Source organism: Piliocolobus tephrosceles, chromosome 6 (assembly GCF_002776525.5).
Source record: "Piliocolobus tephrosceles isolate RC106 chromosome 6, ASM277652v3, whole genome shotgun sequence".
NCBI classification, from domain to species: domain Eukaryota; kingdom Metazoa; phylum Chordata; class Mammalia; order Primates; family Cercopithecidae; genus Piliocolobus; species Piliocolobus tephrosceles.
Genome location: NC_045439.1, coordinates 35,613,408 through 35,641,375, shown reverse-complemented (window position 1 = coordinate 35,641,375; position 27,968 = coordinate 35,613,408). Strand labels below are relative to the sequence as shown.

Genomic DNA, 27,968 nt, shown 5'->3' with positions numbered 1-27,968 from the left:
TTTTTTTTTTTCTTTGTGACAGGGTCTAAGTCTGTCACTGAAGCTAGAGTGTGCAATCACAGCTCACTGCATCCTCGACCTCCCAGGCTCAGGTGATCCTCCTGCTTCAGCATCCTGTATAAGTGAGACCACAGGTGCACACCACCACACCCAGCTAATTTTTGTATTTTTTGTAGAGATGGGGTTTCCCCATGTTGCCCAGGATGGTCTCAAACTCCTGGGCTCAAGTGATCCTTCCAGCTAGGCCTTCCAAAGTGTTGGGATTATAGGTGTGAGCCACCACGCCCAGCCTTCTCTTCCAAATTCTCTTCGCCTTCATTTCATATTATTTTTTCTTTCCTTGAACTGCTATTCTAAGCTAGTGAAATGCTTTGAAATGTTGAAGAGTTACCAAATGAATGATAAAACAGATTAGGCTGGGCATGGTCACTCATGCCTGTAATCCCAGCACTTTGGGAGACCCAGGCGGGTGGATCACCTGATCACCTGAGGTCAGAAGTTCAAGACTAGCCTGGTCAACATGGTGAAACCCCGTCTCTACTAAAAATACAAAAATTAGCTGGGCATGGTGGCGGGTACTTGGGAGGCTGAGGCAGGGGAATCGCTTGAACCTGGGAGGTGGAGGCTGCAGTCAGCTGAGATCATGCCATTGCACTCCAGCCTGGGCAACAAGAGCAAGACTCCGTCTCAAAAAAAAAAAAAAAAAAAAAAGAAAAAAGAAAAATCAGATTAAAATCTCTAATTGGAAAGCCATTGGTTTCTGTGCTTTGTTTAATCAATGTATATGAACTAAGTGTTAATTGATGCTAACAGCTTTCTCTACTAGGCCTTGTGGAACATGCTGAGAAGTGCCTTGCCCTCAAGGAATGTACAGTTTAGATGGAGGGATTTGAAGTAGCACATAATTAAGTGCTAAATGAGTGGAACATGTGAGTGCTCTAGGCTGTTCAAAAAATAGAAGAATGTGTTTGGAGTAGTCATAGTGAATTTTAGTGGGCAGGTGGAGGGGTAACGTTTTCTAAGTAAGGCAAATGGTATTAGTAAAAGCACGGTGGCAGAAATTAATAAGAAATTAATAAATGAGTGGGCTGGTAAGCATAAATAGTTATGCTGATATTCACCAATAAAAAGGGTTCATGCTGGGGAGTAGCAGCAGTTAAGTTGGAGAAAATCGTGATTCAGGTTGCCGGGGACTTTGCCCGGCTAAGGAGTATCCCTTTAGTCCTGAAGGGAATTAAAGGCTTTTAAGAAAAGTGGATTAGGGAGATTAATTTGTTGGTGGAAGGTAGAATGGTTTAGAAGAGGAGAAATTGGTGGTAATAGGAGACTGCTGGGTATGAGTTGATGCGGGGATTCGCCAGAATGGTTATCTGGCAACGTAAAGGAAGGGTTGAGCAGGAGAAAGATTGTGGAGACTAGACACTGGGGAAGGATATATGATGTTCCAAGTCTGAGTGAGCAGGAAAATGTTGGTTTCACTAAGACAAAGAAAAAGGGCCGGTCTGGGGGAAGGCGTGGATACTTACTGCATCTGGATCGTTGGCAGGACACGTGGGCCATAATGTCTAAAGTAGATAATTGCCACACAAAAATGGATCAGAGCTGCAGTTTGCATGACTCTGCTCCAAGGTGGGCTTGGGTGGGGTTATTAGATTTTGTACATTCAGCTTTGTCCTTTTCAGGCGGGAGAGAGCATCTGCTGTCGAGTACTCTCAGTCCCCAGGAGGACTATGAGCTAGTCAGAAAATATAATTTTAACAGGATTAGCCGAGAGATGAACAAATGTCAAGTGTTGATTTGGTAGTATGTCATGGCTGCTAACTTTGACATGCTAAGTGTAACATTATTAATGGCTTCTATGCACGGCTAAGAGGGTTAACACTTAGCAAAATTAGTTCCCTGGATTTTTGTCCTGCTCTTATATTTTATGGGCACGATAGAGTGTGCTACCTTGGGCAAACAATTTAGCCTCTCTGTGCATTAGCTTCTGGTTTATAAAATAGGAAGCTTGTGTGGCAATATTCATAAACATTTTGAGAGCTCCGGAGAGCACCGTAGGATTGTCTTTCTCCCCCTTGCCCCAGTGACTGAGTCAGTCATTTGGAAAGGTCAGCTTTTTCACTGGATACTTTCAATTGCTACTCCCTAAGTCAGTTAATTAGTATTTTTCTAAAATGCTCCTAACAGTCCAGAGCTGAAAGATATAGTCTCTAACTGCCTTTTCTACTCTCTGGGCCTGCCAGTCCTGCTAACCCCTTTTCACCCAGTGGCTAATGCCATGTGACTCCCACCTCTAGGTTCTGGGATCCGTCCCAGTCATTTTGGAGGGCAACTAGAGCTTTATATTAACACTCTGGGACTTCAACGTAAGGCAACCCTGCTCAGTGTGAAATTTGGTCCTAGTTCTAGGTATCAGGCTCCTGCTTTGTTTGTAAGTCTCACTCTGTCCCCCAAAATCCAGCCTTTGAATATTTGTTTTGTCCTGTTGAGTCCTGAAACTTGGGCCTTCGTGAATATCTCAGTAGCTCAAGGATTTGAATTCTATCTGTTTTCATCAGTTCCCTGTAAAAACTAAAGGGCAGACCTAGAAAACCCCAGCACTGAAGTTGGGGCCGTGCTATAAGCAACACACTTTCTCAAGGCTTGCCATGATTTCCCAATTTTTGCCTGCTCCTGGATTTTCCAAGGCTGTGTGTTCCAGCTGTCCATTGGCTTACAACACCCACATTCTCTGTTTAACAGGCCTGACGCCGGCTGCCTTCCTGGCCTGCTGCCGGTTCCATATCCTCCAGATACCGCATTCTGGCTGAACGTTTACACACCAGCTGGGTTGGCCTCCGATTCCATGGATGTATCTGGTTCTAGTTTCCATTTCTCCCCATCCACCTCACCCTCATTACAGTTAATCCTTTTATATTAAACCATAGCGGATCTTTGCTGTTGTGGAAACTGATGTGGTATTGGAATTTTGTCCTTGTTTACATCTTTCTTTGTGTTGGAAATGTTGGGATTACTTCCAAAACCTTCCCAGAGAGCTTTCCTGTCTCCTTTAGGGAAAACAAATGAAAACTTGACAATAGCTGGTATCTATGACACCAGCTTCAAGGCCACTATTTTAATTGTAAAATTGCATTATTTAATCATAATTTTGCTTTTAGATGTACAAATATATTTTAAAGTATATTTTGTCCAGTGTTTACTCACATCTCTCAATTTCAGGGTATCTTACTGGAACTCAATGGCTTCGTGGTTATAAGGACATAAATCAAGGCTAGGGACGGTGTGGTGTTCTACAGTGGTAAGGTACATTAGAATCCTCCACAGGACTTGTGAAAACAGATTGCTTGGTCCCACCCCACAGAGTTTCTATGGAGTGGTGCCCTAAGAATTTGCACTTTGACGACAACTGGTCATATATTTAAGCTGGTCACAGATAACCAGAAGGTGCTGAGCTGTTCTTAATCAGTTCAAACTTTTACCTGAAATGGATAATAAGGTGGAGAGCCTTGAGAAATGAACTTCCAAAGTTCAGTACATGCAGTTAGCATGACTGCTGGTCTTAGAGTTCTCAACCGCTTACTGCTTATGAGCAATAAGTGGCCATAAGCATTTGGACAATCACTTACTTGAGTTTACAGGTTTTCTCATCCATAAAATAACAATAGCTGCTATGCTGCCCTCAAAGGGTTGTCCTGAGGTCTGAATGAAATGGGTGTGACAGTGTTTGAGCAACTATAAAGTGGTATGGCACTGGGAGGTATTGTAATGGTTTGTAACGGTTTTTCATTACTCTTCTTAAAATATCACCAATTTCCTTTGGCTCTTGTTTCCCTCATTAATTATAGCAACTTTAATCTGAGAATACAGAGTACTTTTATTGCCATAAAAGCCAAACTTCAATAAACTCAAACTTCAAACTCTTTTTTAGAAAATTTTATTCAATGAGATCAGGCACGCCTCATAAACATCACACAGAGCCAAGAATGATTCCGTTTTTACAGCTATAAAAAGAGACCTACAAGACCCTGTTGTAATTTGGGGTGGAGTCACAGTTAATCTTTTTCAACCCTGTTGAGATTGGCCCATTGATAAAAATGGCTGCTAGTTACAGCACATTTAAAAATACAATCACCGCGTTCAAATGGTAACCTGTCCACTCCGTACTTCCATGTTCTGTGCCACTTCTATTAACTTGTCTTTGGAAGTAGTACATTCTCCCAATCTGGAAGCGGCTATTTTTCCCTCACACACGGGCCAACACAGTTCTTACTCAACTTGGGTGCGTTTATGACTTTTCAACAGTGTCATCAGCCTTCACTATCCTTCCAGGCCTTCAGTATCTCAGGTGGTTAGCTTCAGTTGTTCCTAGGTCTTTCATAAATATCATAAATGACAGGCAGGACGCTTTTCTGGAGTCAAGGTTTGTTAGTTTCGAAGTCGGAAAGACCCCGTTTAGAGACTGGTAGGTGAACTTGCCAGGGAGTCTACCAGAATGGGGTCCCCTGGACCTGCCAGCCTTGTCTCTGCACCTCCGCAGTCCCCGGGGCCCGGCCCCGGGCCGCGTTGTCGCGCGCTTCCCCCGGACGTCAGCAGGAGGCGCCCGCGGCGGCCCAGGCGCGGCGCGCACCCGCGGGTAGCCGGCCCAGGGGGCGGAGGGAGCGGAGAGGAGGAGCTGGAGTGGGCGCGGCTTCCTCTCCGTCGCTCCCGGGCGCCGGGCCTCCTTCTCTGCCGGGCCCAAGGCCGGCGGCCGGCGGGGGTCGCGGCGGCGGCGGCAGCGGCAGCGGCAGCGGGGGCGCTGGCGGGCCACGGGTGGCGGGGGCCGGGCCGCGGCTCCGGGTGTTAGGAGACAAGATGGCGGCGGCACTCCGGAGGCCGGTCTCCTCCTCTCCGCCGTCCTCCGCCCCGCCGCTCGCCGCCTCCTCCTCCCGGGTCTCCTCCTCCTCGTTCGCTGCCTCCTCCTCCTCCTGCAGCAGCACCAGCGACCGCCGAGGCGCCGGCTCGCTCTCCCGGAGCTCCGGAGGAGGATAGACGGGGCAGCTGCAGGCTCCGGCGATCGAGGCCGAGCTGGGGCCGGGGCGGGGACGGCGGCGGCGGCGGCGGCGACGGCGGCGGCGCCGGGTGGGGATGGGGTCGCAGACGCTGCAGATCCTCCGACAGGGGGTGTGGGCCGCGCTCAGCGGGGGCTGGTACTACGACCCGCACCAGGCCACCTTCGTGAACGCGCTGCACCTCTACCTGTGGCTCTTTCTGCTGGGCCTGCCCTTCACCCTCTACATGGTGAGTGTGGGGGCGGGGAGCGGGTGGCTACTTCCCCGCGAACCGGTGGGGCGTTGCTGGGGTCGCGCCCTCTTCCTCTTCCTCGGGGTCTCGTCCCCTGGGGGCCGCCACCCGCTCGGTGTGAGGCTCCCCCGCCCGCGCTGCGTGCTCCCACTCCTTTCTTTGGGGCTCCCCCGGTTTCGGCGGTGACACGAGCAACGAGCCCACGGCAGCCCGCGCCGGCTGCCCCCGCCCGCTCACTGGGAAGCGGCAGCGTCCTAGGCCCCTTCTCGGGGTTCCCTCCCGCGGCCACCCGGCTAGGGCGTCCCCGTCGGGGCCCACCGCCCGTGAGGTGGCAGGCGCCGTGCGCTCTGCGCCTTTAGGGGACCGCGCATCCATCCTTGGCTCGCTGGGTTCCTTGGGCACCGGGCACTGCCCGCCCCCGCCGCGGCCCTCGCCCAGGGCTCCCGGGAGAGGCCGCCCGCCGCCTCGCCGCTAATCCGCGTGCGGAGCCCCGGGAGCGCGGGGGACCGTGCGGCTCTGCTGTGAGTGCGTGTGTGGGTCGTCCGGGGTCGTCCTCCAGGGGTCCTGGGTGGTGACTGAAAACCCAGCTCGGAACCTTCCTGCCTCTAAAAAACTGTTGTTGTGCTTCGCAGCGGTTCTTTTCTGTTCAGCCCCGTGGCTGGTGGCCGTGGTGCTTCCTGGCCTCCCTGGGGGAGGGAGCGGGGAGATACGGGGAATCTGGCTGGCATTTCAGCGAATTTGTTTGGGTTGGTTCAAGGCCTTTGGCGGATAGGAATAGGGAGAGTACTGCCTGTTGCTGAATTCGGTGCGATCAGCTTCTCTGAATCATCTGTGTTTTTAAAGCGACATTGAAAGTTGTTAAGCACAGTTTTTAAAGCACTTTAGGTTAGGGTGGGGCGTTAGGGAAACTCGTGTGGACAGAGATGATACTTAAAGCTTCTTACAAAATTTTAAAGTAGTCAGAGAGGAGGAAAGGATCTGAGCTTTTTATTTTAGGAGAATTCGTTTGAATATATTTCTGCTAACTTTGAGGTTCTTCGTGGAGCTAGAGACAGGGTGCTGAGTTAGAAAATCCCGGAGTATCACTATGAGAAGTGCAAAAGGTGAGGACACCCAGTTCTTCCCTAAGTGAAGCTCAGTTTCACTAATTGGCAGGAAAATTGCTTGGGGGAAGATGTGCTAAATTTCACGTTCTCAAGCAGATTCACATTTTTCGTTGAAATTGTTTTGAAGGGACTTATTGTTTGAGGTTAAAAAAAGCAATTAAGAAATGCTGATGGCTTGTGGCTTATTTTATTAGGGAGACTTGTTCAGTCTTGTTGCATTCTGAACATTTATCGTGAAGTGTTATAATTTTCAATTAATTCTGGCCTAGGGAGTTCTATTTGCACTACTATACCTTCCAGGAATATGACATCATTAATGAACGGGTTAATTACTTTGGGTGTAAGAATCCTCAGGCTGTTACAGCATTTTCAAAGCAGGTATCTTTTATGTCCAGAAGAATTGTAGATTTAAAACCGAAAATGAATTTTGAGAGGTAAAGATTAGTTTCTGGGTCCAGTATAAGATTTCTTTGTTAACATTGGCAGTAAACTGTGGTCATGGTTAAGTCTCTTTGTGTAATTAGCAAATGTTGCTGAAAGAATATTGGAGCAAATGGAAACCAATACATTGAGTTTATTTTCTTCATTTTGGGAGTTCAGTTAAACTGGATTCTCAAATATTTGAGTGTCTACCATGTACTAGACACTTTCTGAGATTGCTTCTGACTTCCTTGTCTCAATTAATGGCAGTCCCACTCTTCCCAAACCTTTTAAAAACTCTCATTGATTATTTTCTTTCTTCACATCCAGTTCATCAGCAAACCTTGTGGGCTCTATCTTCAAAACCTAACTAGACTCCTCCTCCTCCTCTCACCACCACCATCATCATCACGGCTGCCGTCATTCTCTTGGTTCGTCACCATTCTCTCTCCTGGATTATTGCAGTTCTCTAATGAGGTTCAATGCTTTTGTTCTTTATTCTCCACACAGAAGCCTCTGTGATTCTTTCAGATCATGTCATTCTGCTCTCAGAGCCTGCCCTCTCGTGTGTCTCTATTCTCACAACCACATACACATTTGCCGCCTTGCTCTTCTTGCCGAGAAGTATGTTCCTGCTTCAGCGCCTTTGCGCTTGCTTTTCCCTCTGTGGATGACTCCTCTTTTCCAGATACCTGTGTGGCTGCTCCACTTTTTGCAGGTTCTCGTATATGTGAGGCTTTCTTTGATAGCTTGTGTAAAATAGCAACTTTTCTGGCTCTCACAACACTCCGTAGCCCACCTTTTAAAATAATATGGTGTTTATTCCTAACTGATATCTATTTATTTGTTTTTATGTCTTTCTTATCTTATTAGAATATAAGCTCTGAGAGGGCAGGAACTTAGTTTCGTTCACTGCTGTATTTTTAGGACCTAGATGAGTGTAAAGCACATGGTAGTACTCCAATGAATGATTGAGAAGTGGACAAGACACAGCTTCTGCTTTCACGGAACTTAAAATCTAGCCTGGGGCAAATGAGTTGTTACTGTTAGAACAACTGTTAGAACTGCTAGGAAAGGGTAAGTAAAGAGGGACCCTGATCGTATAGTCAAGAGATGAATCCTAGACCGGGGTGGTCAGGACAGAGGATTTGTAAACATTTTAGGAAACATACTAGTAAAAGGTAGACAGTTTGAGGTATATACCAAAAATAAGGCAAAATCGAACATTTCGTGTTGAAATCTCAGACAGCCATAGGTTATTGTTTGCATGCTCTTACAATAATAACTATAAGTGATAATGACTGTTTTAAAAGTATATTTATAGGTTCTTTAACCCCGTGACCTCATGAGGTTTTGCTGTTAGTAGGCAAGTTGTGAGCTGGGATTTACACAGAGCTTTCTGAAGGCAAAGTCACTGTACAGGCTGCCTTTTATTGATTCCTCCCAAAAAAGTGCCTAAATCTGTGGAGAGATCGTACATTGAGTTAGGAAAGTCTTAGGACTTTTTGTATAGGATTCAAACACTTTTGGTGTCTATTTAGGAGCGTTTGTGGATATTTGAAAGGTGGACTCTCTCTCTATATATATATCAACTAGTTAAAAATATTTTAAGTAGTGAAAATGGAGAAAAATATTTTGCTTCTTAATTCTGATTGTCCTGTCTGTTTCCCTTAAGGTACTCATTCTTTTTTTATCTAGTTACAGTTATTTTTGTACATGTCACAGATGATGAGCTTTAGGGAGTGGGTGGTATTTTTGTATGGTGGAAAGCAAATTGGAATTAGTGTCTTGATTTTTGAATCTTGGCTTTGTTATTGATTTTGTGTCCTGTAGGCCAGACTCCACCTTTCTGAACCGTGATTTACTCATTTGTGAGATATTTCATGGGTGTTTTGCAAGAAAATATTTATGAAATAGAAGAAATTGTTTACCTTCAGAATGGCCTTCAGTAAATGTCATTTGAAAAAATGGCTATTTGGAAGTGTTTCCTCTATAATGCTGTATGACTGGAGGAGACTAAATAGCTCTGGATTATTAAGTCAAATCATTTTCATAACATATTGCTCAATACATTGTTTTCCTCTATAAAGCAGTATATCCCTAGGTGATGAAATAGAACATTAAAATTTATGGCCAGGCGCAGTGGCTCACGCCTGTAATCCCAGCACTTTGGGAGGCTGAGGCGGGCGGATCACAAGGTCAGGAGATCAAGACCATCCTGGCTAACATGGTGAAACCTTGTCTCTATTAAAAAAAATACAAAAAATTAGCTGGGTATGGTGGCAGGCAGGAGAATGGTGTAAACCCGGGAGGCGGAGCTTGCAGTGAGCCAAGATTGTGCCACTGCACTCCAGCCTGGGCGACAGAGCAAGACTGCCTGAAAAAAAAAAAAAAAAAATCAAAAATTTTTAAGTTAGTGGTTCCCAGACTCCAGTTGACATTGGAATCACTTGGCAATGTTAACGATGTGCAAGCCCTTTCTTATTCAGTAGATCTGGAGTATGACCTATTGATTTGTATTTTATAAACACTCTAGGTAAGTTTAAATAACTTGATGAATATTCCTAACTCCCAGCCCCTGACTGACATCCAGCTGCTACTCAACATACCTCTTGGCTGTCTCATAGACATTTCAAAAGTATCATGCCCAAAAGCTTCTGATTTCCCCCGTAAACAACACTGCCACAGAACGTTTTTCCTCACTCTGTCATGTTAGTTAATGGCACTGTCTTGTATCTAGTTGCTTATCCTCCACCCCTTGCTTTTGTGCAAATCTTACCACTTTCTGCTCTGAGTAAAAGACATAAATCTGTGTCATTCTTTGAAATATTCTCTAAAGATTTTCTTCGGCACTTAGAAAAAAATCCAGAATCTTTATCAAGCCCTCACCAGAGCTTATTCTGCCTTTGTTTACAGTTTGTGCAGTTTTCCCACTGTAGTGTAGTCACACTGGCCTTCTTTCTGTTACTTTAGCCCACTGAGCCTTTTCCTCCTGTGAGACCTCTGCACGTGTTGTGCCTTCTGAAAGGACACTTTTCCCTCTTGCTCTTTGCAAAGCTGGCTGCTACTTAATCTTTAGGGCTGGACTTCCGTATTATCCCCTCACAGAGGCCAAGCCTGATAGCCATAAAGAGGTTCCCTCTCTTTTTTTCATCATTCTGTCCCATAACTTTCTTCCATAGCACTTACCACAAACATGTATTTTTTTGTTTGCTTACTTGTGTGCCCGCTCTAACACCTTCCACTCTCATACCTTGTAAGTTCCATGAGGGCAGGGGCCAGGTCTGATTTACTCATCAGTGTTTATCAAGTGTCTGCATGACTGCTTGGCTCATATTAGGATCTGAAGAAGTACTTGTTGAATGAATTTTTTTTATACATGTGAAGCTTTTTTAGACTTGTTAACTGACGTAGAATAGTTGGAGGTGGAGGGAGGACTGTGGTAGGCTGTGTTATATGGTGGAGCTGCTTACTTAGGGGTTAGGTTCAGTGTCAGTCTCTAAGACAAAAATCAAATATAAAATTCCTGAAAAATCAAATACAAAATGACCCTTGAAAAACAAATCATTGAAAGTGCAACACATACGGCTTCTTGTGCATACAGCTGTGCAGTTATATATACATACATGATATATACAGTCATATATACCACATAAATCTGTGAAGAGATTATATTCAGACTAAATCATTAACAAAATTTATGAAGGTTTCAACATTTCTTTCCTGGTTGTCTTCATTGTTTTCTGTAACTGATCTTTATCATCTTTAGAATGATAGATCTTTTATTAGTGAGGATTACTCTAATGCTCTCAGGTCATTTTCTTCCCCCCAATTTAAAAGTATTTAAAGATCATTTTAAACAAGATTTAGTTAAGATGACTAAAACAGGGATTTTCATATTTTAAAATTTATATTTCTCTAAAAGTTTAGATCAAGCTAGAAAAGTTACTGTGCTATAAATTAGCAATTGTACATATGATTTTTAAGTATTATTTTCTGCATCCTTTAGGGAAAGGTTAATGACTAGTAGATGGCCTGTTTAAATCTACAGCCTGTGCCTTTTACCAGTATTTTCAATATTTAGGATCAAGGTGAATCTAATAATTTCCGTAACTGGTCATGGCACAGATATAACTCTTATCTATTATATTACCTATAATAAATTAAGGGTACACTGTCCAAAGATGGTTTACACAGAAAACCATCTACCATATGTTCTCACTTATAAGTGGGAGTTAAACATTTGGGTACCTACAGATACACAGAAGGGAACAATAAATACTGGGGATTCCTAAAGCGGGTAGTGGGCAAGGGTTGAAAAACTATCCATTGGCTACTGTGTTCACTACTTGGGTGACAGCATCATTAGAAGCCAAACCTCAGCATCACTTAATATGCCTGTGTGACAAACTTGTACATGTACCTTGCTGAATCTAAAAGAAAAAAGACAAATGCGGTCTCCAGGAAAGCAGCCATATTTGTCAATTTGTAGAAAAGTGTATTAATTTACAAAAAAAAGCAGTCGATTTATAAAATGTTCTGTCTTTTGTTACATAAAGGTGGAGTGTTTTCTCCTGCTTGAAAATTACTACAAATCATAAAATCATTTGGTAATTAGAAAGCTAGGAAAGTTTCTATTTTTTTTCCAGCCTTTGAATACACAGATTCAATCAGGTAATTTGCTTTCTCTAGCTGACTTTACTGAGAGTTAAAGTTTTCAACATTTTATTAAAGAATTTTCAAACATATAGGAAAGTTGAGAAAATTGTACCCACCACCTGGATTCTGTGTTTTTAAATATTATGTCTCCGTCTGTTTTATTCCTCTATCTGTCCACCCTTTTTTAGGGAGATGCATGTAAAGTAAGTTACACTTCTATACAAATCACCCCTAAACTCTTCAGCAGGTGCATCATCAGGTAGGGTTCTAAAGGCACGATCTTCAGCGAACCATTTAGTGAGTTTTGATAAATATACACATTTGCGTAGTGTAGACTTGGCATGTTGTAGAATATCAGCATCACTCCAGATAGTTTCTGCTTGACCTTCTGAGTCAGTCCTCTCATCCTTGTTCTGACTTTTTCCATTATAAATTAGTTTATCCTGTTCTAGAGTTTCATATAAATGGAATCATGTAGCACATGCTTTGTGTAAGCCACCTTCACTCAGCATAACGTGGTTGAGATTAATTCATGGTGTTGAATCAGTAGTGTTGTTCCTTTTTATTGCTGAGTAATATTCCTTTGTATGGCTATGCTACAGTTTGCTCACCTTTATCCGTTCCCATGTAGATGAGCAGCTAGGCTTTTGCCAGTTTTTGGCTACTATATGTAAAGATGTCAACACGAGGATAGGTTTTATCAGAACTCAAAGACATTGGAAAACTTTACTGAATCGCAAAACCCTTTTCTCTTTTCAAATAAGACCATGTTTTAATTTAAAAATCTTTTTGTTCTGATTTATTTGTCTAAATCAGAAATTATAGATAAGTAAAAAGAAAATACAACCATTGGTAATTCCATCACCCCTGTCTGGGGAACATTTTAGTAACCAAAATATATTTGGAGTTTTAAATACTTCTTTGCTTACAAAAATGGGCTCATAGAATTCATACTGTTTTCGAGTCTCCAGTTTTCACTTTAAATTATGAGTTTCCATGGGTGGGAGGAAGTGGCTTTTTAATAGCTCTGTAGTAGATCATATGTGTTACAGTTTAATCATTTCCCTCTTACTGGTTATGTAAGTCATTTCCAGGTTTTAGCTATTTAGAAAACAGTAGGGTGAATATTCTTGTAGTTAAATATTTGTACTAGTGTTTTGTATAAATTCCTAAAAATAGACTTGTTGAATTATATTCTTTGATAAATACTCATTTTACAAGTATTGAGTGAATCTTTATATCGAGAGAGAATATAAATATGAGAATGAGAAATGGGTAGATAATGCAGGGTTCCTGGAATACAAAATAGTATTGTGGTCCAGAAAGCACATGTGGTAAAGGATTATCCTCAGAGGAGGAAGGAAGGAGGCAAGGATGAATGCTCATGGAGGAAGCGTTAAACAGGTCATGGGAAAAGTTGAGGTTCATTTTTTATGATTTATGTAATCTCATTAAAGGACAAAGTGAATGTGTTCTGTTGAGAGTGGAAGAAGAAGAGGTGAGGTGGATATTTAAGATTTGAGGAAGATCCCCCAAATGTGGACATGCTATTCTTACTTTTGGTGAGTGGAAAAGTGAACTATCAAGGGATGGTAGGATAGTTGAACAATTTTGAAGGTATCTTTGAGATTGGAGAACATGAATTCAGAGTGTTGAAAAGGAATGTTCAGGAGAGAAATTTGGGGTAAAATTTACTTGCAAGTTACCAGCATGTAGATCTTCTGGGAAAAAAGTTTATCTCATTAAAAAGAAAATGGTCTTGGACAGAATTCCAAGGCCTAAACAGCATTTAGAAATTAGCAAAGGAAGACAGAGTTGTAAAATGAAGACAAAAAAAGAGCCAGGGAAAGAGAGTACAGGCATACCTTGGAGACATTGCAAGTTTGGTTCCAGATCACTGCGATAAAGTGAATATTGCAATAAAATGAGTCACAAATTTTGTGGTTTCCCAGTGCATATAAAAGTTATATTTACACCATGCTGTAGTCTGTTAAGTGTGCGGTACCATTGTGTCTAAAAATACAATGTATATACCTTAATGAAAATATACATTATTGCTTAAAAATATGCCAAGGATTACCTGAACCTTTGGCGAGTTGTCATTTTTTTGCCTGTGGAGGGTCTTGCCTAAGTGTTGCTGAGTGATCAGAGGGTGACTGTTGAAGGCTGGTTTAAGAAATTGCTGTGGCAGCAGTTCTAAGAATTGCCATAGCAATTTCTTAAAAGAAGACAACAATGAAGTTTGCAACATGAATTGACTCTTCTTTTCATGAAAGATTTATCTGTACATGTAATGCTGCTTGATAGCATTTTACCAACAGTAGAACTTCTTTCAAAATTGGAATCCGCTGTCTCAAATCCTATTACTGCTTTGTCAGCTAAGTTGATGTAATATTCTAGATCTTTTGTTGTCATTTCAACAGTGTTCACAGCATCTTCACCAGGAACAAATTGGATCTCAGGAAATCACTTTCTCTGCTCACCCGTAAGAAGCAACTCCTCATCTATTCAAGTTGTATCATGAGATTACAGCAATCCAGTCACATCTTCAGGCTCTGCTTCCAATTCTAGTTCTCTATTTTCCCCACATCTGTGGGACTTCCTCCACTGAAGCCTTAAACCCCTCAAAGTCATTCACGACGGTTGGAATAAACTTCTTCCAAACACCCTGTCAGTGTTAATATTTTGACCTCCCATGAATCCTGAATGTTCTTAATGGCATCTAGAAGAGTGAGACCTTTCCAGAAGGTTCTCAGTTTACTTCAGATCCGTCAGAGGAATCACTGTCTGACAGCCTTATGAAATGTATTTCTTAAATACTAAGACTTGATAGTCAAAATTATGGGGCTGGAGATGTTGTGTTAGCAGGCATGAAAACAACATTAATTTTCTTCTATGTCTCTGTCAGAGCTCTTGGATAACTAGGTACCTTGTCAAGGAGCAGTATTATTTTGAAAGGAATCTTTTTTTCAGACCAGTAGGTCTCAAAGGTGGGGTTAAAATATTCAGTAAACCATGCTGTAGGCAGATCTGATATCTTCTGGGCTTTATTGTTCCATTTGTAGAATACAGGCAGAGTAAATTTGTGATAATTCCTAAGGGCTGTTGGATTTTTGGAATGGCCAGTGAACATTGACTTTAACTTACAATCACCAGTTGCATTAGACCCTAACAAAAGAGTCAGCTTGTCTTTTGAAGCTTTAAAGCCGGATATTGACTTACCTTCTCTGGCTATGAAAGTCCTAGATGGCATATTCTTCCAGAAGGTTGTTTTATCTACACCAAAAATCTGTTGTTTGGTGTAGCCACCATCAGTGATCTTATCTAGATCTTCTGGATCACTTGCTGCAGCTTCTACATCAGCACTTGCTGCCTCATGTAAACTTTTATGTTATGGCAACAGCTTTCTTTAACCTCATGAACCAACTTCTGCTAGTCAAACTTTTCTTTTTCAGCTTCCTCACCACTTAGTCTTCATAGAATTGAAGAGAATAATATTGGGGCCTTGCTGTGGATTAGGCTTTTGGCTAAAGGGAAAGTTGTGGCTGGTTTGATCTTCTATTTAGACCACTCAAACTTTCTCCATATCAGCTATAAGGCTGCTTTGCTTTGTTATTTATTTGTGTGTTCACTGGAGTAGCACTTGTAACATTCTTCAAGAACTTTTCCTTTGCATTCAGAATTTTACTTTTGGTGCATGAGGCTTAGCTTTCTACCTGTCTTGGCTTTTGATGTGCCTTTCTCACTAAATTTAATCATTTCCAGCTTTTTATTTAAAGTGAGAGACATGTGACTTTTCCTTTCACTTGAACACAGGTCTATGGGCAAGGTTGATGGTGCTCCCGTCAACAGATCTCTGATTTTACTATTTCATTTTAGATTTTATACTATTTTAAATCTAAAATAGTAAAATCAGATTACTGATTACAGATCACTATAACAGATATAATAATGAAACAGTATGAAATACTGAGAGAGTCACCAAAATGTGACACAGAGACAAAGTGAGCACATGCTGTTGGAAAAATGGTGCTGATAGAGATGTGCTCCACAGAGGTGTCACCGCTTTTCAATTTGTACAAAATGCCGTGTCTTTGAAGCACCGTAAAGCTAAGCGCAACAACATACGATCTGCCTGCATTTTGCAGAGGAGGATGGTTAAAAACGCCAAATTGCCTTCTAGGAAGGTAGTGCTAATTTAAATCTCTGTCAACAGTATTGAGAGTACTTGTTTTCCCACTCTCAAACAACACTTTTCCAAAACAGGGTGTTATTGTTGTCAATTTCTTTTTGAATGGAGTGCTCGTGGTGGTTTTCTTTTCTTTTTTTTAAACAAAGTCTTGTTCATCACCCAGGCTGGAGTACAGTGGTGTGATCATAACTCCCTTCAGCTTCAAATTCATAGGCTCAATGGATCCTCCTGTCTCAGCTTTCTGAGTAGCTGGGACTACAGGCATGTGCCACCACACCTAGCTACTTTCAAAAATTTTTTGTTGAGGTGGGGGTCTTGGTGTGTTGCCCAGGCTGGTCTCAAACTCCTGGCCTCAGATGTCACTGGGATTAGCCTCCAGAGTCACTGGGATTACAGGCATGAGCCACTGCACCCAACTCAATGGACGATTTGATAAAACATTTAGTAATAAGTATCAGTAATATTTTGTCCTTGACAGTAGACAGAAATTTTCTTAAAATATTTTTAAAATTTCAACTTTTTTAGTCCAAATTAAGGATGTTTACTGCACTAACATATATTGGGTAAGAAATTTGATCTGATTTTTCCTATTCTTTGTAATTAATTTTCACAGCAAGCAACTGACAAGCAGAAATGTTTCATTGAAAGAGACTGAGTGCCTTCTTCTGTTACTTAATCTGAGTTAAATCAAATGATTTTCTTGTGTCTCTGAGGAAAGCTGGTGGGGATAAGAATTTTTTGGCAGGTGAGTTGAGACACCTGAGAGTAATAATGCTAGAACAGCACAGACTAATAATATGGAGAAGAGAAGATTACAAGAAACATTCTATAGAGTTGACTTCTGTTGACTTCTTCAGCATATAGATGAACTTTACTAAATACTATAGATGAAATAAGTAGCTACTGATTCTGGTTCTTCTGGTTTCTCTGCTTGTCCTCCCCAACTAGGAGATGCTTTATTTGGTAGAATTGTAAAACAGTTCAGAGTTCTTTTGTCCCTGGAACCTGAGCAGTTGCATCTTTTATAACTTGCACTGTCAGTGTTAGTTGCTTTGTGTTTCAATAAAGGAAAGAAAACCTAGGGAAAAGGAAGCCATTTCCTTTGAGGTTTTAAGGGGGAAAAAAAGTTGCATTCTGTAGAGCTTTGAACAAGCCAAACAGAACCCTGAGTGCCAACTGCCCTGAGAACAGGCAGGAAGATTAGTCACAACTTTGAGAAGCTTGAATCACGTATCTGGCTGTTTTCCTTTTCCTACCCTTCCTCACTCCTTGTTTGAGTATTGTCTAGACATACACTCAACAGATCTAATTATCGCAGTTGTCATCTTTAAAACTTTACATTTTGTTATAATTTTAGATTTACAGACAAGTTGCAAAGATAGTAGAGAGAGTTCCTGTATACCCTTCACCCAGTGTCCTCTAATATTAAAATGTTACATAACCATGGTTTCAAAAAATAAGAAATTAACATTAGTGCAATACTATTAATGGACTATAGACTTTATTTGGATTTCATCAGTTCTACTTTTTCTGTTTCAAGATCCTTCAATCCAGGACACTGTGTTGCATTTAGTATGATCTTTAATATGGTTTTCTTCTTTTCCCCTAACAAGCTGTAATTCTGTTCTTTGAGGATGTGTACAATGTATAACAATTTGTCAAATGTATCTTATGAGAAAAATTAGCAAAAGGTTTTACATCTATGATAGATGCATTTTAGAGGGACAAAAGAGGGGGAGAATATTCTGAGTATTTTTGAATAACCTAATATAGGGTAACCATTAACCTATATTTGGCTATTTTTTTTATTTATTTATTTTTTATTTATTTATTTATTTTTTGAGACGGAGTCTTGCTCTGTTGCCCAGGCTGGAGTGCAGTGGCCGGATCTCAGCTCACTGCAAGCTCCGCCTCCTGGGTTTACGCCATTCTCCTGCCTCAGCCTCCCGAAGAGCTGGGACTACAGGCGCCCGCCACCTTGCCCGGCTAGTTTTTCGTATTTTTTTAGTAGAGACGGGGTTTCACCGTGTTAGCCAGGATGGTCTCGATCTCCTGACCTCGTGATCCGCCCGTCTCGGCCTCCCAAAGTGCTGGGATTACAGGCTTGAGCCACCGCGCCCGGCCTATTAGGCTATTTTAAAACTGAGGTATTTTACATATGCCACATTTCATAAAATTAAATAATTCTAAGATGAAAAAGACTAGACCTCATTTATGACAGTATGGACACCTGTCTCTTGGCTCCCTGTATAATGCTGGTTTTCCTAATTTATAAATTGAGGCTATGAGACAAGTACACAGCCATATTATAAGGTAGAATATGACTAATCCCTTATGTGTCATAAAGTGCTCAGGAATTGGAAGGAGGATGTAATTATTTCCTAGAATGCTTTATGCAGAGGTTATTCATACATTCAGAACCTTTACTATGTGCTAGGCACTGTGGTAGGCCTTATGGTGGGACCTTTATGAGGTTATTTGTGCTGGAATAGCGTTTCCATAATCTTCCCACTGGGCAAATGAATCTTTGTTCTGGGGAAAAGATTGTTAAAAGAATGTATGTTCTTGGATGTAGTGTTTTGCTCTGCTTAAGTATTCTAATTTATTTAACACATTAAGGGTTTCTCAGCGAGTTATTTTTTAACTTCTGATAATATTATTTGTAACATTCCTGGTATGTATCTGGAATGGTTAAAAGAAGTGATGTAAAAACAAACAATTCAGGAAACCTAAATAAACCAATTTCATTTTCACTCAGCAGTATTTATGCCACAAAGATATATTACACATAATTTCCACAAGCCTCACAGACCCTCATGACCCTCATGACAAAACTGAAATGAACTTGGATAGGGAATAAAGAGGAATTTTGGGTTGTTTTTGGCATTTTAGTAATGAAATCCTCAAATCATATATATTTGATTTGTATATCAAGCAATCCTCCCATCTGAGCCTCCTGAACAGCTAGGACTACAGATGTGAACCAACATGGCTGGCTAATTTTTGAATTTTTGTAGAGATAAGATCTCCCTATGTTGCCCAGGCTGGTAAATATATTTTTAAAGTGAGAATGAAGATAGCTAATCTTAACAAAAATATGCTTTGTTATCAAAAATCTTACTTTACTCCCTTAATGTCATAGGAATATTAAAGAATACCAGGATGTGTTATTGAAAAATACACTTAAAATACTTTAGATACACTTGAAAGTGATCTTTTTTCAATTTCTGAATATGAAGATTTTCAAATGTACAAGAAAATTGAAAGAATGCTTCACCTAGATTCCAGTATTTTGAACTTTTTTGAAAAATCACATTTGTTTCAACTATATAAAGATGCATGATATTTTTCTATACATACTCTGTCTCTCACACACATATCTGACTCAATTGACAGTATGTTGCAAACATTATGACACATCACCCTCTAAATGCTTCAGGCAATATTTTAAATTTGTCTGTTGGTACATTTGGAGGAGGAGTTGTTTTTCAAAATATATGTTGGGATAGGTGATTCTGAAGGCCATTCCAAGTTAACAGTCACTGTACTGGGAGGTCTGTTATTTGTGAATGCCTGAAAACATGTTATTATTTCCTACTTAGGTTCTAGTTTAACTCGTCTCCCTTTTTCAGCAGTGAAGAAATTGCTGAGTAACTGATTCTGGCAATAATTTATACTTTTATGGTATTGATAATAGTATAACTTATATAGTGCTTTTTACCCAGTATAGTATATTTCTGGAGCATTTCACCCTTAAGTTAAAAATCCTTTGTTAAGTTTTTGTCATGAAAATAATATGAGTTGTAGAAATTATTCCAGACAGTAGTTAAGTATATATACTCCAACATAAAAGTCTGCTGTTCTCTATCATCCACCCTACCAGTTCACACGCCTCAGAGATAATGGTTGTTACCTCTTGGTAGTGTATATATACAAACATATACTCATATATGTATGTACTCGAAATAGCCAGTGGGGTTATATTGTGTTGCAGGTTCCACTGAAGTACATGTAACTCTTCTTCATTTTTTGAACCATTTGTAGAGTAACTCATTGTATAAATTATTAGTTCCCTGGTGGGGGACATTTTGGTCGTTACCTTTTTTTTTTTTTTTTTGCTAGTGCGAACAATGCTGGGCAACACATTAGTCAACACTTACGTATATAAGACTTGTGGGATTTGTAGCATTAGTTTATAAAAATTACTGGGTCAAATGGTATGCACATTTAAAATCAAACTAGATGTTGCCAAATAATACCTCAAACAAATCTACCAATTTATATTCTCTCCAATGTGTGAAAGGATCTGTTTCCTTTTGTTTGTACCAACATTGGTTATTATGAATCTTTCTCAATGTGGTAGTATAAAATGGCATCTTGTTTTAATCTATGTTTCCTTAATCATGAATTCTTTGAGTATCTTTTCATGTGCTTAGTAGACACACACACGTCTTTTTTCTTTTAACTGCCGTTTGTATGTTTTGTCCTTTTTTGAAACGTTGTTTTTCTAAGTGATTTGTGAGCGTTATTTGTATATATAAAAATTAGTTATTGTGGTTTATTAAAGATTTCCCCTATTTTTATTATATAACCTTAAAATATATAGTATTCACATTTACCAATTTTCTCCATGCTATAAAAGTCTCCCATATTAATGGTTTGTAAAAAAAATTCATGTTTTCATTTAATACCGATTAAAGGCTTGTAAGAAAAAAAATTCATGTTTTTGTCTAACACTTATTAAAGATTTTTTAAAAAATTCATGTTTTCTTCCAATACTTTTAAAGTATGGCAATAAATTTGCATGATTAAAAACCAACAAAACTCCAAAAGAAGATGAAAGGTTCTCTACCTGCACATGATCCTGCTGTTGTCTACTCGTGTACCACCTCCCACAAGAAACCACTATGAACAGTTTCTTGTGAATCCCACTGTAGCATAAAGATGAAAATTCAAATATATCTGTCTGCCTGTCCCCTACCATACTAGTGTATATACTGGTTCCCCCACCCCCAACTTAATATATCTTAAACATCTGTCCATCGGTAGCTAAGGGCTTCTTGAGTTATTTATTTATTTATTTTGAGAAGGAGTCTTGCTCTGTCCCCCAGGCTGTAGTACAGTGACACCATCTCGGCTCACTGCAAACTCCGCCTCCTGGGTTCACTCCGTTCTATTGCCTCAGCCTCCCGAGTAGCTGGGAATACAGGTGCCTGCCACCACGCCCGGCTAATTTTTTGTATTTTTTAGTAGAGACGGGGTTTCACCATGTTAGCTAGGATGGTCTCGATCTGACCTTTTGATCCACCCACCTTGGCCTCCCAGAGTTCTGGGATTACAGGCGTGAGCCACCGCGCCTGGCCTTCTTGAGTTATTTTAATAGTGAATAGTATTCCATTGCTTGGATGTATTATTTAACCTGTTGCCTGCTGACAGATTTTTTTTTAACCGCCTTTGCTAACACAAAACATGCTGTAGTAAATAATTTGCACAGTCATTTCACATGTGTCCACGTATGTTATTAAGATAAATTCCTATACATACGATTGCTTTGTCAAAGGGTTAATACTTCTGCAGTTTTGAAAGATACTGCTTAGCCTGGGCACTGTAGCTCACCCCTGTAATCCCAGCACTTTGGGAGGCTGAGGCAGGCAGATTGCTTGAGTCCAGGAGTTCGAGACTAGCCTAGTCAGTATGGGGAAACCCTGTCTCTACAAAAAAATTACCTGGTCACGTTGGTATATGCCTGTAGTCCCAGCTACTTGGGAGGCTGAGGTGGGAGGATTGACTGAGCCTGGGAGGTCAAGACTATAGTGAGCCGAGATTAGCCTGGGTGACACAAAGTGAGACTGTCTCAAAAGAAAAAAATCAAACAAAACAAAACAAAAACCCTACCAAATTGCCCTCCAGATATTTTAAAATAAACCTTGTTTTAGAATGCATAGAAAAGTCTCAAAGATAGTGAGTGCAGAGAGATCCCATATACACTGCATCTGATTTCTCCTCTTGTTAACATCTTAGATTACTGTGGTGCATTTGTCACAACCAGTGAGCCAATACTGATACATCATTATTAACTTAAAGTTCATACTTTATTCAGATTTCTTTAGTTTTCACTTAATGTCCTTTTTCTGTTAGGTTCCATCCAAAACTTTTGATTTTAATTTATTAATTTTGAACTAGTCACCTTATATAACTAGCTTATTCCATTTTATTTTATTTTATTTATTTTATTTTATTTGATTATGTTTGACACTGGATCTAATTCTCTCACCCAGGCTGGAGTGCATGGTGTGATCATGGTTCACCACAGCCTCCACTTCTCTGGCCTCAGGTGACCCTCCCACCTCAGCCTCCTGAGTAGCTGGGCTGTAAGCACACACCCCACCACGCCTGGGTAATTTTTGTATTTTTTGTAAAGACAGGGTTTTGCTATGTTGCCCAGGCTGGTCTTGAGCTCCTGGGCTCAAGCAGTCCACCCATGTCAGCCTCCCAAACTGCTCGTTGGGATTACAGGCATGAGCCACTGCTCCTGGCCTGAACTAGTTTATTCTTACATTGTTGTGTTGATTTTAAAGACATTTTCAGATATGCAATTATATTTGTAAATAACAGTTTTCACTTCTTTTTTTTTTTTGTTTTTTGAGACGGAGTCTCGCTCTGTCGCCCAGGCTGGAGCACAGTGGCCGGATCTCAGCTCACTGCAACCTCCGCCTCCTGGATTCAGGTGATTCTCCTGCCTCAGACTCCCCAGTAGCTGGGACTACAGGCGTGCGCCACAACGTCTATCTAATTTTTGTATTTTCAGTAGAGACGAGGTTTTGCCATGTTGGCCAGACTGGTCTTGGACTCCTGACCTCAAGTGATGTGCCTGCTTTAGCCTCCCAAAGTGCTGGGATTACAAGCATGAGCCACGAAGCCTGGCCTGCTTTTTTATCTTATGTAATTGTTTTGCGTAGTACTTTTAACATGTTTATGTCTGTGTTAAATAATGTTGAAGATAAAGACAGCCTTGTCTAGTTCCTTACTTTAATGGTAATTCTAGTGTTTTACTGTCAAGCATACTGTTTTTGTTTGAAAAATAGATTCTTTTTTCCCCCCATTTTACAGAAATATTTCTCTATTCATTTTCTAGTGACTTCTGGTCGTTCACTATCAGACTAATATTTGCCTCTGTATTCTGAGGGCTCACAAATCTCACCTACCTCATCTTTTTTTTGTTTGTTTGTTTAATGTAGCTCATCTTTGGTTGCCCTGAACTGTATCTACTCAGGTCTTTTTATTTGCTTGTCTTAATTTTGTCACTACACTGCTTAAACATTATTAAAAATATCAAATATTTATTGTGGTGTTATATACCCATGCACCATATGCTTTCATACGTTCTCATTTAATCCTCATCATAGCCTTGTGAGATGAAGATACTGTAAATCTCCCTTTACAGATGACAGAGGCTCTTAGGGGTTAAATCACTGGCTCATGTTTACATAGATTGCCCCTGCCATTTTTTCCTTTTGACCTCAGGATCACCGCCTTAGCCACCTTCCATCACCCTCCACCATCATACAAGATGCTTCTTTCGGATTAGTCTGCATTTGAAAGCCTACCTGTGATTGATTTGACGTGAACTGAACATCTCCTGATCTTTTTCAGTGTGTTCCGGATTCAGAACTCTCAGAACTGTCCTTCCCATCTCCATCTAGTTATGTCCTTAATCTTGGCTCTCCTTCTTGATCAACATATTATGTGAATACAGTGGAAGTCCATTTAGTATAGTGTTCTCCCAGGGATTTAGTTATGGTTCTTGTATATACTTAAAGTGAGATAATTTGTCTCACTGATCATTTGGGGCCAGGGTTAGTCTTGTTCTGTGGCACACATTATAAATGAATTTCATTAAACTTTTATGTGCTTTCACTTACTGGTCTAATGTGGGGTTCTTTCCTTGCTGTGCTTGTATCAGATACTCTTGCCATTGCTCCTGCCGTCACACCTCCTCCTTCACTCTTGCTACAGAGATGCAGCATTTACAGTCTCTGTATATCCTGTCCATTCCAGTTCATTATGAACAAAATTTGTACTGTAGTCCTCATGAATATGTAAATAGCAGCCAGAGAAGCAATTGTTGCCACTTAGCTGCATGTTTCAAGGAATGTAAAACCTCTTTTGGGAGATTTTAACCTAACCTTGAAACAACAGTGCTGTGGGCCTGTAGTGGGTAGAAACCAAGGGGGTTTTAAACCTCCCATAATGCACACGACAGCTCCCCACACCAAAGGATCGTCTGGCTTAAAGTATCAACCGTGCCCACAGCAAGGAACATTGCCCCAGAGTTTACTTTCTCAGTGGGTGTGGTGTTACCCTCAAGGGGGCAGAAATTAGCTCTTGAGGGATGCATGTGTGAGAAAAATATCTTACTCTTTTGCTTACTCTTTTGTATAAAGTACAGATGTACATGCAGCACATACAACTATGCAGTGTATCTGGTATTAAAATTTCACAGGGAGCATGGTTAGGAAAAGAATGTCTGAAAAGGCTACTTAGGAGGACAATAATGAAGAAAATGGGTGAGAAACAGTGCATTGGAGGGAGACAGTATAGTTTAGTGCTTAAAAACGCAGGCTGTGGAGTCAGACTGGGTATCACTTTACTTTCTGCTGCTTACCAGCTGTGGGCATATGACTTCGTAGCCTCAGTTTTCTCATCTTTAAAATGAAGATCGTAACAGTACTTTCTTCAAAGGATTGTGGCAACATAATCCAATGTATGTAGTACTTGGTAAAACACTAAATTTGTCATTCTCAGAAGTTCAAAGAGAGAAAGGATCATGTTTATTTCTGTATTATCATTCCTTAGTAGAATATCTGAGACTTAATAGGTGTTCAGTAAATTGTTGCATGAATGGATCAAGCTCCTGTTCTTTAAGTGTGTCTTAGTTGCCTTTGTGGTGGTGGTAGGATATGCTCTTCTACATTTTTAAATTTTTTTCTGTTAGGCATCTTTCACATTTACTTCACCTTAAATATAGTATGTTAAACGTGCATAATTGTAGTACTTTTGTTTAAAGGTAGGAATGGATTATACAGCATGCAACACCATCATTCTGTTTCAAGCAAATTGAACTCAGGGCCAGTGTGATGGAAATGATATATGGGTTCTGGTAATGCTCTTATGAGAGCTAATACACTTTTTAAAGTTCATATATCTTACTGATTTTCGTTCTCTTTTTTTTTGTGGAGCGGGGGACGGTGTCTCACTCTGTCGCCCAGGCTGGAGTGCAGTGGTGTGATCTTGGCTCGCTGCAACCTCTGCTTCCCAGGTTCAAGCGATTCTCCTGCCTCAGCCTCCCGAGTAGTTGAGATTACAGGCGTGCACCACCAAGTCTCGCTAATTTTTGTATTTTTAGTAGAGACGGTTTCACCATGTTGGCCAGGCTGGTCTCGAACCCATGACCTCAAGTGATCCTCCCACCTTGGCCACCCAAAGTGCTAGCATTACAGGCATGAGCCACTGCACCCGGCCTGATTTTCATTCTTGTGTTAGGAATTCGGCTTGCGGTTTCTTCTACTAAATGTTAGTAAAACAGAAAGGAATATAAGCAAAATAGTTTTTGATCTAATTTTTTTGTATTAATATTTCATTTTAAAATATTTATTTTTACTTAATTCTCATAGTTTGACTCTTCCTTTGGCCTAATACTTTTGTTATTGAATTATTTTGATTCTTAAAAGCCTTGTGTTGTTGCTTATTTCGTGCTTGCTTATTATACTACGTCTATAAGCGTATAGTTATACTTTTATATAGGAACAAGGAGAATCTCATTGTTTTTAATGTATTTGCTCATAAGGTAATCCCATTAAATGTATCCTGAACTGGCATTTTGTGAGGTATTTAAAACAATAACCTAGCTGTTACTCTGCAGAATTGCAATGTCATGTTGACAGAATTTGTTAGTGAATGCTTTTACTTATTGTGAATCCTGAAAAACTGTTGCAATTAGAATGTATCAGAAACAAATGGGAGAAAGAGAGGTCAAGCTGTTTAAGCTGGACTTGCTATGAGACAGCTTTGGTCCTCATATTTACCATCTAGAAATTCAGTGTTTATCAATTTACTTAGGGATTTACTTAGACTGATAAATAAAAGAGTGGTTTATACAGTAAAATATTGTTACTAATTTACAAAAGGAGATATTAAGATAGTTCCTAGTATAGGGCACCTTTTCCTTTTTCCAGAATGGTTAGGTTTACTCAGAAAATCACATATAAATCAAAACATTGTTAGTGCCTCTCAAGTTATATTCTTATATAGCCATTCTTTCAGTTTTTATTTTGGGAATTTTGGGGTGAAGAATGGCATGCAGTCTCCAGATGATACCAACTGGATAATACTGGGAGACAAATCTGTACCAGACTATTTAATATGCATACATACCTCTACCTTTCTGCTTTATTTTTATAACTAGCTATAATTCTGAGACATTGCAGTTTTTTAAAAAATTATACTTTTGGCTTGCTGCTACTTGATGGTTTGAGAACAGGTACCTTAATCTCATCAGAAAACCATTTCAACACATAGGATAGGATGAGTTAGTTTTTTTTTTTTTTTTTTTTTTTGAGACGGAGTCTTGCTCTGCCGCCCAGGCTGGAGTGCAGTGGCCAGATCTCAGCTCACTGCAAGCTCCGCCTCCCGGGTTCACGCCATTCTCCCGTCTCAGCCTCCCGAGTAGCTGGGACTACAGGCGCCCACCTCGTCGCCCGGCTAGTTTTTTGTATTTTCTATTAGAGACGGGGTTTCACCGTATTAGCCAGGATGGTCTCGATCTCCTGACCTCGTGATCCGCCCGTCTCGGCCTCCCAAAGTGCTGGGATTACAGGCTTGAGCCACCGCGCCCGGCCGGATGAGTTAGTTTTGTAAAAGGTTTTTGTGAGTCACTATTTTTATCTGTAAAGTTTAGATTGTTGGGTATGTTGTATTCTGGGGCCTATCTCTTTGTTACCTTCATTTTTGAAAAATTGCAAAGTGTGCTGTCTTTAACAAATTCTTCTAGATAGGAATTGTTTGGATACCTTTTTGGGATTACATGAAAATTATTACTTCTTTTGTTCTCTGCAGTAATCTAAAGATGCTTTTGGAAACTAGGGGAAAGCTCTGCTGTACATTCAGTGTTTTTTTTTTCCCCACCTTACCGTCTTGCTCTTGTTTTGAAGTACTCTATCTCTAGTCTACCATATGACTATATGTATTTGATTATTAGGCTAGGTGCCCCCTGACCCAAAAGTATCCCTCAGGAATTCTATTATCTGACTCATTACAAAGTCTTTTGTATTACTTGCCACTTGCCCAGTTACTGTTTTTCATCCGGTTGTTTTTTTATGTGTTTGTAGCAACATGACTTGATTTTTAAACAGTTTTTTAAAATTAAGCATAGCTAATCGTAACTGTTACTAGGATTATGACTTAATAATTTGCAAGTGTTGGATGTCATAATAAATTGTTAAAGATTAAGTTAAAAAGTAGCTTATGGAGATAAGAATATGTACTTATGTGATGAGTCAAAGAAAGAACAGTTGTTCTAGTTAAGTACACATGGACATTTGGATACACAGAATTCCTAGGAACAGCATCATACATACATTCAGAAAGTGTTAGAACTCAAACTTATACTGAAATGATGATGTAGATGTGCTATGTAAACCTGGGTTAGATAACTCATAATGACTTCTGTGATGAAGAAACTTCTGTTGCTAAAAATATGTGAATAAATTGGACAAAATCATTTCATGAAATAGAGTAGAATAGATATACGTAACATTTTAATTATGAAGACATTGACTTTCATGACAATTTATAAATTCAAATTATATAAATGATTTTCTTTCTTTAAATAAAAGTATAGGAAAAATCCTGTAATGTACATAAGATTATTTTAGTCCATCAGTATACATCCTCACATTTATTTGTTGGGTTTTTTCTTTGTCCCTTATTTTTCATGTCTGTGCCCTTTCTTCTCATGCGTGTGTGTGTGCCTGAGCATATGTTGTGTGTGTGTATGTGTGTGTATGTTTGTGTGTTTTTAAGGGATAGGGTCTCCCTATGTTGCTTAGACTGGAGTGCAGTGGCTGTTCACAGGTATAGCCATAGGACACTGCAACCTTGAACTTTTGGGCTCCAGCAATCCTCCCACCTCAGCCTTCCAAAGAGCTGGGGCTACAGGCGAATGTCACTGTACCTGGCTTCATATGGATCAAGCTGCTCATCTCTAGCTCCTGGCATAGTGACTTCTGCCCCCAGTAATAGACTCAATACCT

At 40.3% G+C, this 27,968-nt stretch overlaps 1 protein-coding gene across 8 annotated transcripts in view; it reads left to right on the top strand.

The window, feature by feature from the left end:
• The first annotated feature begins 4,663 nt into the window (after positions 1-4,663).
• Positions 4,664-27,968, top strand: part of PCNX1 (pecanex 1) — a 215,261-nt gene continuing 191,956 nt past the window's right edge. For 6 of the 8 annotated variants that reach the window (XR_002724629.3, XR_002724630.2, XM_023182971.2 and 3 more), the window contains exon 1: positions 4,740-5,277. Coding sequence is in view for 6 of the 8 variants with exons in the window: in XM_023182971.2 (XP_023038739.1) it covers positions 5,125-5,277 (153 nt within the window). In the remaining 2 variants the exon portion in view is untranslated. Of the gene's footprint in view, positions 5,278-27,968 lie in introns of all 8 variants that reach the window. The other 2 variants (XM_023182929.2, XM_023182982.2) reach the window with 2 other exon arrangements.